At 46.4% G+C, this 17,886-nt stretch overlaps 1 protein-coding gene across 3 annotated transcripts in view; it reads left to right on the top strand.

Moving 5' to 3' along the window:
• OVCH1 (ovochymase 1) overlaps positions 1 to 17,886 on the top strand; it is a 1,142,331-nt gene that overhangs the window by 142,507 nt on the left and 981,938 nt on the right. For all 3 annotated transcript variants that reach the window (XM_085652349.1, XM_085652348.1, XM_085652347.1), the window contains exon 5: positions 16,453 to 16,625. In XM_085652349.1, the coding sequence (XP_085508475.1) occupies positions 16,453 to 16,625 (173 nt within the window). The remainder of the gene's footprint in view (positions 1 to 16,452; positions 16,626 to 17,886) is intronic.

Below are 17,886 nucleotides of genomic sequence, written 5' to 3'. Positions count from 1 at the left end.
AAACCACCAACACCATGTCAGAAAGGCTAGGAGAAAGACAAAGTTTAGGGATGACCCTGCAAAAAGGGCCAAGTCCAACAATCCTTATTTTCCACTGGTTCTCTCCAGAATTGCTAAACTTGGTGTGTTTTGTCATCCACTCTTACCCTGTATTGAAGTTCTAATATTGAGAAATGTAGTTGTACCTGTGAAGGTGGTAAAGCTTTGGTACTAGCAAAGATTACATTCCTTTGAGGTTTGAACTGATGGTTTATGGAGTCGGAATTCGACCTGGGCACTGGTCCTGAACTGGAGCAGCCTGGAGAAAAGTATTTGCAGCCAGGGCAGAGAACATTGCATCTTCAAATGGTCTGTCCGCAGAGGGGCTCGAGGACAGCAGGGCTGGGAGAGAAATCAAGGGTCAGTTGGGTAAATTAAAAATTGAGGCAGCAAAGGAGGAGGCTTCTGCAAAGAGAACCCATGAGGTTAAGAAATTGGCTCTGGAGGAAATAAGAATGGCCCTAGTGGATAGAAAGCTCACTGGTCCAAGGGAGTTTGCAAAGGTGTCAGACCACGTACTCTACTAGGGTGAAAAATGAAGCTACCAGGGGGTGACCCTGAAAAGGGTGGTTCAGGTTTGCCACCTCCCAAGCAGAGGGAGGGGAGAAAGCTAAGAACCCAATTCTACATCCAATGTGCCTTTCAGGGTAAATAATCCCCAGGGACAGGTTTTAGACCATGCTCTAATCTCTTAATTGGGAGATAGACTTAGATGGTAGACTTGTGGTCCCTGAAGGTGAGAGTAGTCTCTTCCAGTAGGTCACAGTGAATGGGATCCCTTGCACTGCTCTGAGGGATACTGATGCCAGCCACACCAGGTTAAGAGAAAGTCTGGTCCTAAATTTGTGTTTTTACTGTTGCAAGACCTACTTTTTCCAAAGGATTGGGTTACCTTATTACATTTTATAAGTGATAACGTTTGCTTCGGAGCAGGTAGGAATGTCCTGTTTGGTTCCTGAGGCCCTGTAATTTACAATCTGACTACCACTAAGAGGGTGGGGGGGGGGGGGGGCTAGAAGTCACAACTCTGAAAATGCCACTTTTAGAAAGTTGAATACAAAAAGGAGAACATGGCTCCGTTTGACGTTATGCTCTTATTATTTTTGAGTAACAAACAGACCACTCTTTTCTGTTTGAATGGAATTTTTATTAAACCATTCCTTTCTTTGCAATTGTTTATATTTACCAAAAAGATGTTAGTTGCATGAGAAGTAAAGAGACACACATTTTTCAAATTAACATACAAAACATGAGAAATACTTATGACAATTCACAATAGACAGTGCATGAAATACTTGTATACAAACACATTTATATACAACAACGTTGGACTTTTGCATCATAACATCAGAAACTAGAATACTCTTATCGCTATCTTGTTTTTGGGGCCAAACATGGGCCAAACACGGGAAAATGTTTAGTGTGTTTGTGTGGGGCATACAATTCAATACTACTCCTTCACGTCACAACAAGTTTATTAAAATTCCTCCATTTTGAAAAAAAAAAGTGCCGACGCATTTCTAGACCCAGTCCTCTGGTACCGGGACTCATCAGGGCATCATGTTAATGGTCAGCGATTTATTAAAAAAAAAAAAAATAATTCAACCAAAAAATAAATAAATGATGCAAACTCCGCATCAGTGAAAATGAAAACTAAACACTACTCTCCTTAAATATGCTTAATTAAATTTTTCTGTACTTGATTCTCGGACAGAGCTGCTGCTCTGACTCCTATTTGCATGGTAACCAGAATCTCTCAACGGAACTTACTGCAGTGCGCTTCGTAGCTTATGCCGGTGGGGAATTTCTACAAAACATTAAAATGATTTTCTATTTTAGTATATTTAAATACATGGACATTGGGCAACTCGACGAGACAAGGTAAAGTACCGTTCAAACGTTCCCGGGTTGATCGGAGGCAGGTGTCTATTTCTGTAATCATTGCATCCCTACAAACGAATGGGGGACATATTACAGAAGCCATCAACTTGTCAACGATTTAAACATGCTAGATTCCAGCATGAAGCGCACTTACTGTTTTTAAGTCTGAGCACATCCATATTCTATATCCAATATGAACCACAACTTCACTGTCAGCTAGGCATTCCCCATGTGAACACTTCCTGTATTTTTACCCTATGAATCATGGGAAAATGTTTTGGACCAATCACATTGACGTTCAGGTCCCATTGTGGCTAAGACAGGGCTAGTGCATTCTGGGACATGCAGTTCTGAGCTATACTCTTGAATCTTTTAGAAAGTTGGCATTTTCTTCTAACCATTTAGTGCCTTCAACTGTACTCTGGGGAATATGACTAAGTGTGGTTGGCCTGTGTATATTCCTCCCAGAGAGTATCACAATAGAGGATCTGGGTGTTGGCAGGATTACTTGATGAGGGGCGAAGCTGTTACCGGTCGCACTTGAAAAGACCCTGCTTGGCTCACACAAAGGGATTTACACTAGCATATTGTGCCCCCAGAAAGACTGGGACCTGGTTAGAGTCAGGAAATTCCACACATTTCTAAAGCTTCTCCATCTGCAAAAGGGGCACCAGTTATAAGAATGGGACCCTCAGAACCACTCTTCAATATACTCCTGGACCTGTAGATAATTTAAAAGGACTGCCCTGTTGTCTGAGAAGGAAGACTGGACCTGCTCCCATATTCCAGGCTGAAGTGACTTCAATATTCAGTTGAATGACCTCCTGTTCTGAGCTGTAGGTATACAACAAACTGTCATCTCTACATCTCCCCAGCTAACCTGCTGCACTGGACCTGCCAACGCAAAGCTCTAGTGAAACTAACTCTTTGTGCTACAGCGACCGCCAGTGACGACTGCCAATTGGAGATCTGCACTTTGCGACAGAGCATCAAAAGCTTACGGTGATTCTAACATAAAGCTTCAGCAACGACCACCCGCGACACCAGACGGCGACTACTATCCACAATGCCCAGCCACCTCTTTGTGCTACAGGGACAACCATTTGCGACGCTATCCCTGCAGCCTCCTACACCGTGAACTGGACTCTTCACTCCGGACTTTAGAAGGTAACTGTTTCAGCTGGACTAACCTGGTCCTTGTATCTGGCACGTGCTACATTGTGGTACGCCTGAACCTATGACTTTAACCCAGTTTTGCACTACCAGAGAACTGCGAGTGGTGCTTCGTGCTATTAGCCGCAACACTTGGGTTTAATCTTTAAATTGGCGTATTTCTATGCTTCTACTGATTGGATTTTAAATAATTTATATATATTTACTAATTAGTGTGGGATTTTTCTTGTCTGATGTTTTCACTTTATTATGGACTGGGCTGCATAAATACTTTGCATATTGCCTCTAAGTTAAGCCTGATTGCTTTTGTGACAAGTTACCTGACAGTTAAGCACAGGTTTATTTATTGACTTTAGTGGCTTACCGTGACAAGGATTGTGATGCTTCCTTGAAGGTCTCACACCTCCCTTTAACTAACAACCCATTTACATATCCCGGGGTGGCACAGGGATTTTCTGAGGTTTCCAAAAATGGGGAAAACCTGGGCTAGATTATTGTCCACTGTTCTGCAGGCTGGATCCCTCAAAGGCTATGAGATGCATTCCAGCTAGAGCGCTGCATGGGACGCCTCAATACCTTTCCACCCCTCCTGTCCTGAATTCTGAAGACCAGGAACAACCAGGCCAAAGTCTTCCTAGTGGCTCCAGATTGGGCCAGGAGAGAGTAGTATGTAGAACTTTTGGCTATGAGCATCTGTCCTCTGAACAGGCTTCTGTTTTGAGAGGATCTCCTATTGCAGCAACAGGTCAGGGTTGTGTATTTTATCTCACCCACAAAGTGGTGGATATTCTTGCTGCCAGGCATCATCCGACAAACTGTGGATGCCGGGTGTTGGAACAAATATATGAACTGGTGTGGCAGCCGAACTAATGACTCTCTACAGGTAAATTGGTATGATGTCTTGTTTGATTTGTTTCTGGCCCATCCGTACCATAAAAGGTTCACCTGATGTAATGAGGTTTCTAAAAGGTTTGACATGTCACCCTTCTCTCCCAAACCCCCCCCCCTTGTAATGCCACAATGAGAACTTAATTTGGTCCACACTTTCCTCATGTGAACCCCCTTCAAACTGATGCACAGCTGCCCTCTGCACGTCTGGACTCTGAAGACTTTCTTGTTGGCAAAACATCAGGTTTGCGCATGAGTGAGCATCATGCGTTCAGTGCAGCTGCCCTACACCAGCTTTTTCCCCAGAGAAAGTGGTGTTGGGGTGTTGACTCCTTTTCCTGTTGGAGAGCCTATCCCCTTTCTGAGAGTCTTTGCTCCATCTCACTCCTCTAAAGAAGGGACACTCCATCGGCTGGTCCCGAAGAGTCTTGAGTTTTTATATGGATTGCAGCAAAGATGGCAGTGTGAACAATCCGATCTTGGTCTGGTTATCTAGGGCAATGATGGGTAAGAAGGTGCCAAAAAGGATTGTGAAAAGGTGGCTAGTACATTGCATCAACATCGGCTGTACACTGGCCAAGAATCTGCCTCCGGCAGCACTCTGAGCCCACTCCACCAGGGCTAAGGCTGCTACTACTGCATCGGCATGCAGAGTGCCTATTGATAGGTCAAGCTGCAACATGAGTCTGCGCACATGTTCACAAAGCACTTCTGCCTTGACGGCCAAGTCCGATGAAAGGGCATCATGCAAGTCCTCCTTGAGGACTCTTTGGCCTGGGCTATTCCATGGACCCACCACCATCTTGGAGTCTAGGGGTAATCTTTTGGTATCTATTCAAAAGGTGAGGAATCTGCAGTTGGAAAAATTAATCCGAAGAACGTGTTACGTTTGAAAACATGCTTTCTGGTGGACGTTCTATCTAATGGGAGCTCCTGTTGAAGTTTCTGTCATGGTTCAGTCATGGAGTCCACAGGACACACACAACCAAGCACATTCCCATGTTAGGGAGATGCTTTACTTCGTACACACACGTACGCCACAAATGCACTATCGCCACCCACGATGAGTTCGGAGAATGAACCCTTTACTGCCCTGACCTGGAATGTTGATGGCCTTGGGGACAAAATTAAGAGGGCTGGTGACGTCTTTTATAAAACCGACCCACCCGGCTGTGGTGATGTTGCAGGAAACCCATCTTAAAGGCACAAAATGTGGATTCATAGCGAGGGGGAGCATATACCGTCTTGGCTCATGCAGGGTACACCTCCGGTTCTAGAGTAGCTATCCTGATTCAGAGGTCTCCTCCTTTTTGTGTGGTGCGTACATGGCTAGATCCCCAAGCCCCTTTTGTTGGGGTGACGGGGAAATGGGGCAAGAGGAATGTTACCATCCTCTCAGTTAATGCCCTGTCAAAACTACAAACCAGGATACTAAATAATTTGACAAATATTAGACACTGGGTTCAAAACACATTATTGGGGGGGGGGGGGGGGACTTCAATGATGTGATGCACACACCCATCGATCGTACAGGAGATCATGCCCAGCCGTCGTCCACCACACAGCTGGCACGCCTTGCTGAGACACTGGGTCTGGTAGATGTCTGGCGCCACCTGCATCCGGGGACGCAGCAATACCTCTGCTATTCAGCCGCGCATAGTGTCTACTCGATTGGACTGTGTTCCTCCCGAGTGGTGCAATACAGGGCATACACGAAGCAGAGTACATGGCCAGAGGCCCTGTATGTACGAATAGGGGATCGGAACCGAGCGGGACACATGAGCTGGAGAATGTCTGCATGGGACCTACAGAATGTGACAGTGCTCAAGGGCATTAGAGCTGACACACAAATTTTGACGAAAACCTGGTATCTGTGCAATAAGGGGTAGTAATCTGGGAAACCTATAACACAGTCCTGTGAGACAGGGCACAAAACAGAGTAGCATGGGAGAGGAAAAAAGATCAGGAAGAGTAAACCAAGCTAGAAGCTCAGTTCCTAATCCTAGAGAGATGAAATATAATGCAGACAGACCCCCAGATATTACGACCACTGACGAACGCACAACATCAATATTGGGCCCTGGGTTGGTGGTGTTGAATTCAGGATTAAATCAATCATTGCTTCATGATGAGATGAGGGGGGGGATTGGAAGGAGGGCCCGAATTCCACTAAGGTAACTGGGTAAGGGACATAAGCGCTCTGTAAAGTTGGGGAGGTGGGTAGTTTTAAGTCTGTCATGCATGGAGGCGGGGAGGGACATTTTATAAGGGGTACTAAACGTTTTGGGAATGTAGCTTCTTTTGTTGGTATTGTTGTACTGGTTGAAGACCTGCAATCAATAAGACAGTGTGAACATATGTACACGCAACCTCAAATATCCGGGCTGTGATAGGGACCCACGCCGTGTAAGACCTCGCCTAACCCAATGACTTAACACACCATAACACCAACTCTATTGTTTATCTCTTGGAATGTTAATGGTCTGAGAGACCAGGTATAGAGGGGGTTGGTGTTGCAATATCTAAAACACAGGGCCCCAGCGGTCACACTGCTACAGGAAACATATTTAGTGGGGTCCACGTGTAAAGCACTGGACCAATGGGGGTTTAAGCTCATAGTACATTCGGAATTTACCTCCGGGTCCAGAGGTGTGGGAATCCTGGTTAGAAAGATTCCCTCCTATTGTTCACCGCACTTTCAAAGATGATCAAGGTCGGTTTGCTGCGACCTCGGTCCAATGGGAAGGCCGTCTAATTAACCTAGTGACTGTGTATATCCCAACTGTCTTGCACTCGATGGCCTTCCAGGGTTTGGACGCGTTCTTGCTTACGCTGCCAGAGGGAGACTTGATACTGGGGGGCGACTTTAACATGACAGATGACGCAGGGGACCATACACCCGCCCGACCTAAACAGTCTTAGATCACCCTTGGGTGATTTCCTATAGGCACAAGGCTTGCTGGACACCTGGCGGTTTTAAAACTCACACATGAGACAATATACGTTTCACTCAGGGGGGCACAATAGCCTCTCCCTCATAGATTACATTATTACAGCAACGGACAATATGGGAAGGTTTGGCGTGGTCTCGCATCTGCCCAGGGGAATCTCTGATCACTCCCCGGTGATGGCAGAGTTTAGATTACATGCCCCCACCCAGCGTCGTGTACCACATATATCCGGGATTCCTACACAATCCTAAGATTAGAAAAGGTTTGATAACTACAACAACGCATTAATTCAAAGAAAATGAAGCTTCGGTCTCCTCTCCGTTAATTTAATGGGAGGAGTACAAACCAGTCCTACGGGGCAGGCCATCTCGCTCAGTGAAGGTCATAAAAAAGACAAGAAAAAAGAGATAGAAGCCTTAGAACAGGAAGTGCACCATTTGGAGTCCTAGCATGCCGGGGACCCCTGAGATGCCAACACACATAGGTTGTGCGTGAAACGGGAATATAAAGAATACTTCTGGGCAGATGCCAAGACCCGCATGACTGCTGTTCAACATAGGGTCGACGAATCAGGGGACAAAGCTGGCAAACTTCTTGCTCGGTTAGATAAGAGGGATCGGGCGACTAGATGGGTGGCGGAGAACAGGGGATCAACATCAGACCCACAAGAGATAGTGACTGTGCACTTTGAGCAGGTGTACACATCCACGAACACAACCACAGTCCAGGGAGCACTTGACTTCCTTAGGGACATGAGTATGCCCGTGCTCACGTCCGAGGAGGCCGAAGGACTTGATGTAGATATCACAGCGGATGAGCTCAAGGTGGCCATCCACAAGCTACAGTCGGGTAAGGCAGCAGCCCCAACGGCATCCCAATAGAACTATATAAACATACAGCTGATAAGGTGGACCCATATCTGTTGAAAATGGATGAAGCAAGCCAGGCCCAAGACGAGCTTCCTATAGATCAGCGTATAGCTACCATATTGGCCATCCATAAACCTGGCAAACCTGTTGCGGAGTGTGCATTATATTGGCCGATATCATTGATTAACGCAGAGGCCAAGATTTTGGCCAAAGCATTGGCACTCAGACTAACCCCCTACCTCACTAAATTGGTCCACCCGGACCAATCGGGATTCATGCCCTGCAGGAATCCAGCTTGGAACCTTCGGCGCCTACATAGCGTCCTGGGACGAAAGCATACAATACGGGAGGACGCTGCAGTCCTATCTCTTGACGTGAAAATGGCCTTTGGGCGTTTCTTTTTGCTGTCCTCCAACACTTTGGGTTTGGGTCTAAATTCTGTTCCTGGGTACTCCTACTGTATGCTAACCCTATCGTACATGTGGTAGCTAATGGACACATCACGAGAATTTGCCCCGGGACGCGGCAAGTTTGTCCGCTTTCGCCACTTCTGTTCGCACTGGTTATGGAACCGTTGGCTGCCTGGATTAGGTGGGACCCAGTAATCCGGGGTCTAAAGTGGAGGGAGGGATGGGAGGATCGTATCGCCCTCTATGCCGATGATGTCCTGGTGTATATAGCTTCCCCCACACGGTCCCTTTATGCACTGCTCAACATCTGTGAGGTGTTTGGGTCGGTGTCAGGGTACACGATTAATTGGGAGAAGTCTGTACTGTATATTCTGCATGGACCATCTCCCAGGCTGCCTAGAGGATGTATGGTCAAGGTAGTAACAGATAGCTTTAAGTACCTTGGGATATATGTAACGTGCGACCCAGACGAATTCCAGGCCCTCAATCTTCAAGCACCATTACAGAGGCTGATGCAAGATATTAAACATTGGAGAGCATTGCCGCTCACCCTACTGGGCAGAGCTGCATTTTTTAAAATTATGGCATTACCCAGATTTCTATATGCCCTACACAACATGCCCTGCTGAGTCTGTGACTCGTATTTTAGAGCAATAAACTCGGAAGTCACTAATCTCCTTTGGGATAGCAAGCCGGCAAGAGTGGCCGCGTGTAAACTGATTAGAAGCTTGTACGTCGGGGGTGTCGCTCTACCAGACGTCCGGGCATACTACTGGGCCTCACAACTGACAGTAATCTAGCAGTGGATTCACGCATCTGACACTGACCCTGCATACCGCTTAGACAGCGTAGCTCTGGGAACGGGGGGTGTCAATAGGGTACTTTACAACAAACCGAAAACGTTAGGCCTCCTGGGACCAACCGCACACACTGTTCATGTTTGGCACACAGTGACACGGCACCTGGGATGGGCTAACAAACTTATGCAATACACCCCACTATGGGGCACCGGCTGGCTGGGTACCCTGGGAAAGAGCAAGGGGTTTCAAAAGTGGGACTTGATAGGGATCTCCCGGCTGCTGGATCTCTGGAAAGAGGGAAAGGTAGTCACCTTTGCCTACCTGCAGGAACACTACGAAATAGCTCTTGGTGAAAATGTTCGATATATGCAGGTTAAACATGCACTAGAAGCAGCTATTCCAGCAGCGGAGGTACCGCCTGAATCGTCCCTCTTAGAGGACCAACTGTTGACAGACCACTTAGACAAGAAAGCAATTTCTCTTACTTACCGGAAAATTGTTAATAATCAAACTGACTCCCTGGTACAACTCTGGGCAGTCTGGCGGGCAGAGGTTGGGGACTTGGATGACACTGACTGGCAGGATGCCATTGCATCGCCTAGGGAGGTAGCAGTCTCCTCTAGTCTGCGTCTTATACAGCTAAAAATACTGCATAGGACCTACTACACAAAGGTGACAATGCATAAGATGGGTAGAGCCACTGACCTGCGCTGTATGCGCCAATGTGACGAATTAGGCACATTTTTATCACACTTTGTCGGAGTGTCCGCTGATTATACTATATTGGACGGCAGTGATGGATACTATCACAGAGGTTAGCGAGAACCCAGTCATGCTTAATCCCAAGTGTTGCCTGTTGAACATATGGAAGTCAACGGACCTCAACCACGCGGATCGACAATGGGCAACAATGGGGATGATGATAGCTAAGCGGAATATGTCTCAGAAATGTGGGACGGCGCAAGCCCCAACCCTGACAGAGTGGTGCAGGGATATGGACATGATCATGGTGGCTGAGAAGGCTACGTATATTCACAGAGGTGCCCAAAGAAATGGCGGAAATTGTCGGGCAAATGGAATGCTTATAGAGGCCATATATGTACCCCTCCTGTTGTAGATCGAGACTCGGATGATGAGGTATAATAATCGTGTGGAACTTGTGTATCACTATGTACGATGTTGATTGGTGAGACATTGTCAAAGTATTATCTCCTTCATAAGAAATATAATTGCAGATCTTGTTTTATGTACAATAAAACGTTTACAAAAAAATATATATGGCCCTGGGTACTCAGGCGGCCAAGGCACAGGCCCAGGCGACCTTACATAAATTATGATGTGGGAGACAAGTCTGGTAAGCTCCTGGCATGGCTTAGCCGAAAGGAAGTAGATGCCCGATGGGTAGTGAGCATTAAAGATCCACAAGGGGTACCACAGACAAATGATGAGCAGATAGTGCAGACTTTTGCGTCCTACTATAACTTCTGACGCCCAGCACCTGTATCCGACCCGTGACATCAGACTACTTAGCGGAGGTACATACTCTATTATCAGAAGATGCAGATAGGGAGGGGCTACACACGGACATTACCATCACAGAAATTAAATTGGCCATAGCCCAATTGCGTCCAGGGAAGACCCCAGGACCAAACGGCCTACCTGCAGAACTCTACAAAAGGTGTGCAGATCTATTTAGTTCCCACCTTTTAAATCTCTCAAGAAGCATGTCCGGAGGGAGTCCTTCCATTAGATCTATGGATGGCCACGATCATCCCTATTAATAAACAAGGGAAACCCCTAAATATGTGTGAATCCTACCGCCCAATATCCCTACTCAATACGGAGGTGAAGATACTGGTTACTATCCTTGCCACAAGACTCCACCAAGTTATAACTACCCAGGTCCATCAGGACCAATCTGGATTTTTGCCCGGCCAGGCGACCAGACTGAATTTAAGTAGGACCCATAAATGGATGATGGAGGGTAAGGGCAGCGATACCCCCCACTAAATCCAGTCAGACGCAGAAAAGGCGTTCAATGCAGTCCACTTGCCCTTCCTTGAGGCCACATTGATTTCATTTGGTATAGGTCCCAAATTTAGGATATGGGTGGGACTCCTGTATAACGATCCCAGGGCTAGGGTTAAGGTGAATGGTAAGAAGACTGGAGACTTTTGCATCAGACGAGGTACCCGACAGGGCTGCCCTCAGTCCCCATTACTACTTGCTCTCACGATGGAGACTATGGCTTGTGCGGTTCGACAACATCCTGAGATACAGGGGTTTCACATTAACCCGGCCGACACCTTGGAAGAAAAGATCTTTCTATGTGGACGATATACTTTTTTAGATCATGCACCAGGCTACAATGATTCCTACCCTGTTCCATACTATAGATACCTACGGGCACAACTCAGGTGTACACCACAAATTGGCACTAGTCTGTAATATGTAGCCCAGGTAACTTGACCACATGGCCCTCACTCCCTGGGGATCTCCAGATAGCCCATAACTGGTTCAACCACCTGGGAATTTATCTCCCCACTGACCGGCACCTTTGCTACCGGAAAAACATTAAACACATACTCATGAATTTTACAGAAGATGCGCAGCGATGAAAATCGCTTCCACTTACTATTCTAGGCCAGGCCGCTATGTTTAAAATAATTACTTTGAGCCGATTTCTGTATGCATTACAAAACATGCATTTCCCCCTACGCTCACTCGTATGGCTAGGGAAACCACCAAGAATTGCACCAAGTACCTTACAACGCAATCAATATAATGGAGGGATGTTGCTCCCTGACATTGAGGCCTACTACTGGGCAGAACAACTAAACCCAGTGAATACATGGATACATGCACCGGGGGTTCATCCCACCTACAGATTTGAGAGCTAGACTATGGCTTGATGTACCTGTCTGCACTATCTATACGGAGGCAGGGGCAAGGGGAGACTTCTCCCGGCCACCCAAGCTACGATAGAGACGTGGGGGAGAGCAACAAAGGCAATGGGGTGGGACCGGGAGCTCACGAAGCAGACTCCTCTATGGCACTGCTCCTGGCTAAAAGAAATCCAGAAGTTGACCGGCTTTGGGGGTTGGGACGCCATAAGTATCTCCACCATAGGTGATATCATGGACAAAGGTAAACTCAAAAGCTTCCATTCCCTACAGAAAGACTTTGCACTAAAGACCTCCCAGTTTTTCAAATATGCTCAAATTAGTCACGCTTGCCTAGTAGAGAACATAGCCTCCTCTCCACTGCCGGACTATGCACCTTTGGAGGGAAGACTCCTGCAGGGACATATTCTCACCAAGGCTGTATCACTCACATACCGGACCCTAACTAATAAGACAACAGACAGACTTGGCAAGTTGCGAGATACCTGGGAAGGAAATTTGGGCGCACTCGAAACCATAGATTGGGAGGCAGCCTTGATGCACCATAGAGAGGTGGCAATTAAATCGCGCCTTCGCCTCATTCAATACAAAATATTCCACACAGCCTATTATGACGGAGTCAGACTACACAAAATAGGACGAGTCACTGAACCTAACTGCCAGAGGTGTGGCCATGGGGAGGGAGACTTATACCGCATCCTCTGGGAATGTACTAAAATACAGGCCTCTTGGGGGAGGATACTACAGGAATTGAGCGATGTCCTAGAAGTGGCTATACCCTTGGACCCTAAATTTATATTGCTGGAAATTCTGGGAGACGTGGACCTGGGCTGGCCACAAATTATCATTACTACACTAGCACTGGTAGTGACAAAAAGGGATGTAGTGAGAACTTGGGGAGCTACAAATGCTCCTTCACTCCGAGAGTGGAAAGTAGGGATGGACCTGTATATGGCAGCTGAAAGGGTCACCTACAAGGCACGGTGGTGCCTAAAGAAATTCCATAGGGTATGGGGCAAATGGGGGGTAGTATTATGGCTTGGATGTCGTGGTGGGAGATGAGTAGCTGGATCCCAGAGGGATGCTCCCTTTAGACTCACTGACAGGTAAAGGTCCACTAGCATCTAAGGGAAAAAGAAACCTCACGGAACTACGATACAACTATGTGGGCATTTTAAAGTTAATCTCTCAAGAGGCCCGTCGTTGCTATAATAATGCACTATCTGATGTATGGCTTACTAATATGACACTGCATGACTGTAACCGGCTTTAACCTCGTCATGGAGCACAGTCGCGCTGTGCTGTGCCCATGACGAGTCCAGCTCGTTATGAGGCATACCCTAGGGAATCCCTCTGGTGCGGGCCCCAGAGGGATTCCCTTTCTGCGAAAATAGCCTCGGGAGCTGGGGAAGAGCTTCCCCAGCACCCGAGGCCCCCCCTCCATCCTTTCACTGTAATGACGATCGGCGCGCACGTCGCGCCGACGTCATTACAGTGAAAGTGAAACTGAAATGAGCCAAGAGGCTCATTTCAGGTTTCACTTGTACATGCTCAGGGGGGCTATCTCAGCCCCCTGAGCACGTAGAAAGACGGGAGAGGTATCGTTGGAAAGGGGAGAATCTCCGCTTTCCAATGGTACCCTTCCCCAGTGGATCCCTGCTTGGGGATTGCCACAGGAGGGTGATCCCCAAGCAGGGATCCACCCGCTAGATACCAGGGAGGGGGAGCGGTCCCTTGGGCAAGGACCTTTGCTCCCCCCTGTTTATTTTTGGGAAATTTAGTCTTTTTGCCCCCCCTGGGGGGCAGATGGGGGCATTAGCCCCCAATCTGCCCCCTGGGGGGGTAAAAAGCCCACTAGACACCAGGGAAGGTTTGTATAAAAAAAATAGGGTGCTGCCCAAAACGGGCAGGCCCATGCCCCCCCCCAATTACTACAGTCTTTCTGCCCCCCCTGGGGGGCAGATGGGGCATTGACCCCTAATCTGCCCCTTCGGGGGGCAGAAAGCCCACTAAACACCAGGGATTAGTTTTTTGTTTTATTTTTAGGGTGGGGGCTGCCCGCAACGGGCACGCCAATGCCCCCACCCACCCGCCACCATTACAGCCTTTCTGCCCCCCCTGGGGGGCAGATGGGGCATCGGCCCCCAATCTGCCCCCCCGGGGGGGCAAAAAGCCCACTAGACACCAGGGAATTGTTAAAAAAAAAAAAATAGGGGTGGGGGCCCTTGCCTGTCGCGGGTACTTGGGCCGCCCACACGAGTGAGGCACCGTTTTTATCGGGAGATCCGTGGGAACGCTGGGTGGTAGGAAATTTGTGTCAGCCCGGTGATGCCACAACTTTCCCACACAAAAATGTGTGAAAAAGGTGATTTTTTTTTTTCAGCTAAATTTGAGGTTTGCAGGGCATTCTGGGTAAGAAAACGTTGGGGTATCCACGCAAGCCATACCTCCCTGGAATCCCCCGGGTGTCTAGTTTTCAGAAATGTGTGGGTTTGGTAGGTTCCCCTAGGTGGCGGCCGAGCACCGGGCCAAAAACCCAGGTGACCCCCCTTGCAAAACCAGGTCGTTTTGAGGTAGGCAATTTTCATGTCGCCTCAATACGTTTTGGGGCCTTGCCTGTCGCGGGTACTTGGGCCTCCCACACGAGTGAGGCATCGTTTTTATTGGGAGACCCGGGGGAATGCTAGGTGGTAGGAAATTTGTGGATCCACGCAGATTCCGGAACTTTCCACCACAGAAATGTGGGGAAAATGTGTTTTTGTCAATTTTTTAGGTTTGCAAGGGATTCTGGGTAACAGACCCTGGTGGGAGGCAGTCAAGTCACCCCATCCTGGATTCCCCTGGGTGGCTAGTTTTCAAAAATGTATAGGTTTGCTAGGTTTCCCAAGGTGCCCGTAGAGCTAGGGTTCAAAAACTAGAGCTAGGCACTTTGCCAAAATAGTGTAAATTTTCACTGCGATATTGAGTTGTGACCACGTTGCGTTTTGTGCCGTTTCCTGTCGCAGGCACTATGCCTACCCACACAAGTGAGGTACCATTTTTATCGGGAGACTTGGGGTAAATCAGTTTTGTAAAGGAACTGTTATTATCTATTGACTTTCAATGCATTTCTGCCTTCCAAATTAAAGATATTGTGTAAAAAAGAAGTCATTTAAAAAAATGACTGATAATTCTCATGCTAGTATGAGTATTCCCAATTTCAGAAAAGTGCAAATATCTACTGTTTCTAAACTCTATATTTTGTTCCCATTACAGAAATACATAGGTGTCTTTCATACCGATTTTTTTTTTTTTTTTTTCCATGTACACATTTTTACAGAATAATTACTATATACCCGGTACATAATAAAAAAAACATTGCAAGTTGCTGCTCAGTTTTTGGCTCTGGGTTCGTCGGGTTCTTGGTGAACCTACAAGTCCTATATATCCCCACAACCAGTAATGTCCAGCGGATGTAATGGTATATTCCTTTCAAAGAGTTGTCATAATTAGAGGAAGTTACAGGTGAAAACGTTGACACGAAAGGCCTTTTTTTTCAACTTTATTTCAATTTATTCTATATTTAACTGTTAGTTTCTATAAAAAAACCTTGATGGATCTACACAAATGACCCCTTGCTGAATTCAGAATTTTGTCTTCTCGAAAATGTATAGCTTTCCAGGATCCATTATTGCTTTTGTACCCATTTCTGCCATTAACTGGAAGGAGGTCGAAAGCACAAAAATAGCAAAATTAGGCTATGTCCCAGAAAAATACCAAAACTGTGTAAAAAATGTTGGGTTTCTGACAAAAGTCTGGTATCCCCGAAAAGCTGGGAAAATGGTTATTTCAACCTCACAAACCCTTTTTTGATAACATTTTCAGGGAAAAACCCAGATGCTTTCATTTGCAGCCCGTTTTTCCAATTTTTCCGAAAAAAAACAAACTTTTGCTGTATTTTGGCTCATTTCTGTGACCCCTCTAGGAGAATCCACAAACCCTGAGTACCTTTAGAATCCCCATGATGTTGGAAGAAAAGGATGCAAATTTGGCGTGGATACCTTATGTGGTCAAAGTTAAAGGGGCCTCAGCGTGCACTACCCCAAATAGCCAAAAAAGGGCGTGGCACAGGAGGGGAAAAGGCCTGGCAGCAAAGGGGTTAAGGTTTGTTTTCTTTTGTTTGCCAAAAATCTAAATAAAAACATTAAAAAAAAGCTATTGACCTCATACGGGGTGGTGCTTTTAGACTGCTCTACCATGTGTTCCGGGGCAGAATGAAGCTGATGCTAAACTGCACAGTGCATGCACCTTCTTAATAATCTCTTATCGGTACATACCATTGCTTTAATCAAAGCAGCAAATCCTTCATACTAGATAGTCTATAGAGAAATTATTAACTGGAAAATAATTTTATTTTGTAAAATCAGTTTGCAGAAGATCCTTCTTAATCTACTTTTTCCACTTGCTGATTGAGCTCGCCATGCGGTGCTAAGACTCGATATACTGATAGGTGTAGGCAGATGTGCTCGCGGTATGACTCTATTGCTTCTGTTTTCTAGAAAGGCGTTGGAGGCGTTGAACGTGGTTGCCGGAGAGTTTAATCTACTAGTGGGGGAAACTACGGAACAGATCATACCCGTGGCACGTATCGAGCTTCACCCAGAGTACCATTCCAAAGGCAACTATAACAATGACATCGCTCTACTGCATCTAGCAAGTTCGGTGCAATATGGTAATTGGTGCTTTTTTATTCATGTTTTAAAAAAAAGTGTTCGGTGTTGTACGTCTGTGGTAGTCTAAGTACATACACTGTGGACGTTACAAACATTTATTTTTCAATGCTGGATAAATTCAATGCTTTGGAGTCTAATTCTGTGGGATTCTAAATCGATCGATATGGTTTCTGGTCTTTCATTTCTATTTCATAGTGCTGCCATTGTTGAAAGAGTGCAGGTAGACAAAAAATTGTTTGTTGCCTGCAAAAGTGGCCCTTTCTGAACTGACGCTGGACTCTTTCCTGGAGCCCCGCTATGTCGTCTGCAGGTAGTTAACAGGCCTAGTTGGACAGTAAAAAGCTTGACTCGTAGCCTGGGATATATCAAAATACCTTACTGTCTTCTGTGATTCCATGCGTGGGAGTACAAGTTTTCATGTGTATTCTATTACTTTCTACCTCGAGAAAGCGACGAGAGTGGATTCAGTATATTTCCAGAACTCTGGACTGTGCCGCGCTGAAAAATATGAAAAGTATTCAAACATTTTAGAACATGAAAGCTTGACCTGCGTTGAAACGGCTAAAAGACATATTACTCATGCGTGTGAATACTCCTAATGCGGGCTGCATTTCAAATTTCAGGCACAATCCCATAGAGCTACGAGTTTGAAGGGTTACAATTGTGCTTGTGGAATTGCGTGAAGTTGGACAGCTGTCAATCTTAAATTGCAAAGTTCGTGGGAGGGAATTTATGCAAGCGTCTTTTAATTTCATTTCTTCCAAGTGTGTTTTTCCTGGGGGTGTCTTTAGCAACCTAAATGTTGAAGAGTTCATTTGAAGATTTTTATCTGTTAATTTCCTTAAATTGGAGAAATGTTAAAATAGAAAAATATCAGGGATATCACCCTGCACTTTTACATTAAGGTGATAGTTTTCACATTACCCGTTCCAAACCAGACAATCTCAATCAATCTGTTGATTTGTATTGCGTGAATAATCACCAGAGAGGGTATCCAGGCACTTGCAGGATTTGATAGGCTCAATTGAATATCCAGATCTTGAGTGTGCTTCAGAATGCCGGTAGAGATGGGAAGGTATGGAACTGCGGGGGAGGGGGGGGGGTGGAACTGTTCTAAGCTTTCGCTGTGAGGTTGGATAAGGAGCATCCTCCAATCAAGGTCCTGTGATGCGGGGAATGTGGGTGAGTGATAGGGAGGCGGAGCATAGTTGTCTGGCTGGTTGATGGAAGTTCAGGCAGTGGTTGATGCATTCCAGTCCT

Source organism: Triturus cristatus, chromosome 4_1 (genome assembly GCF_964204655.1).
Source record: "Triturus cristatus chromosome 4_1, aTriCri1.1, whole genome shotgun sequence".
Lineage (NCBI taxonomy): Eukaryota > Metazoa > Chordata > Amphibia > Caudata > Salamandridae > Triturus > Triturus cristatus.
The sequence above is the reverse complement of the archived record's forward strand: the minus strand, read 5'-3'. Positions and strand labels throughout refer to the sequence as shown.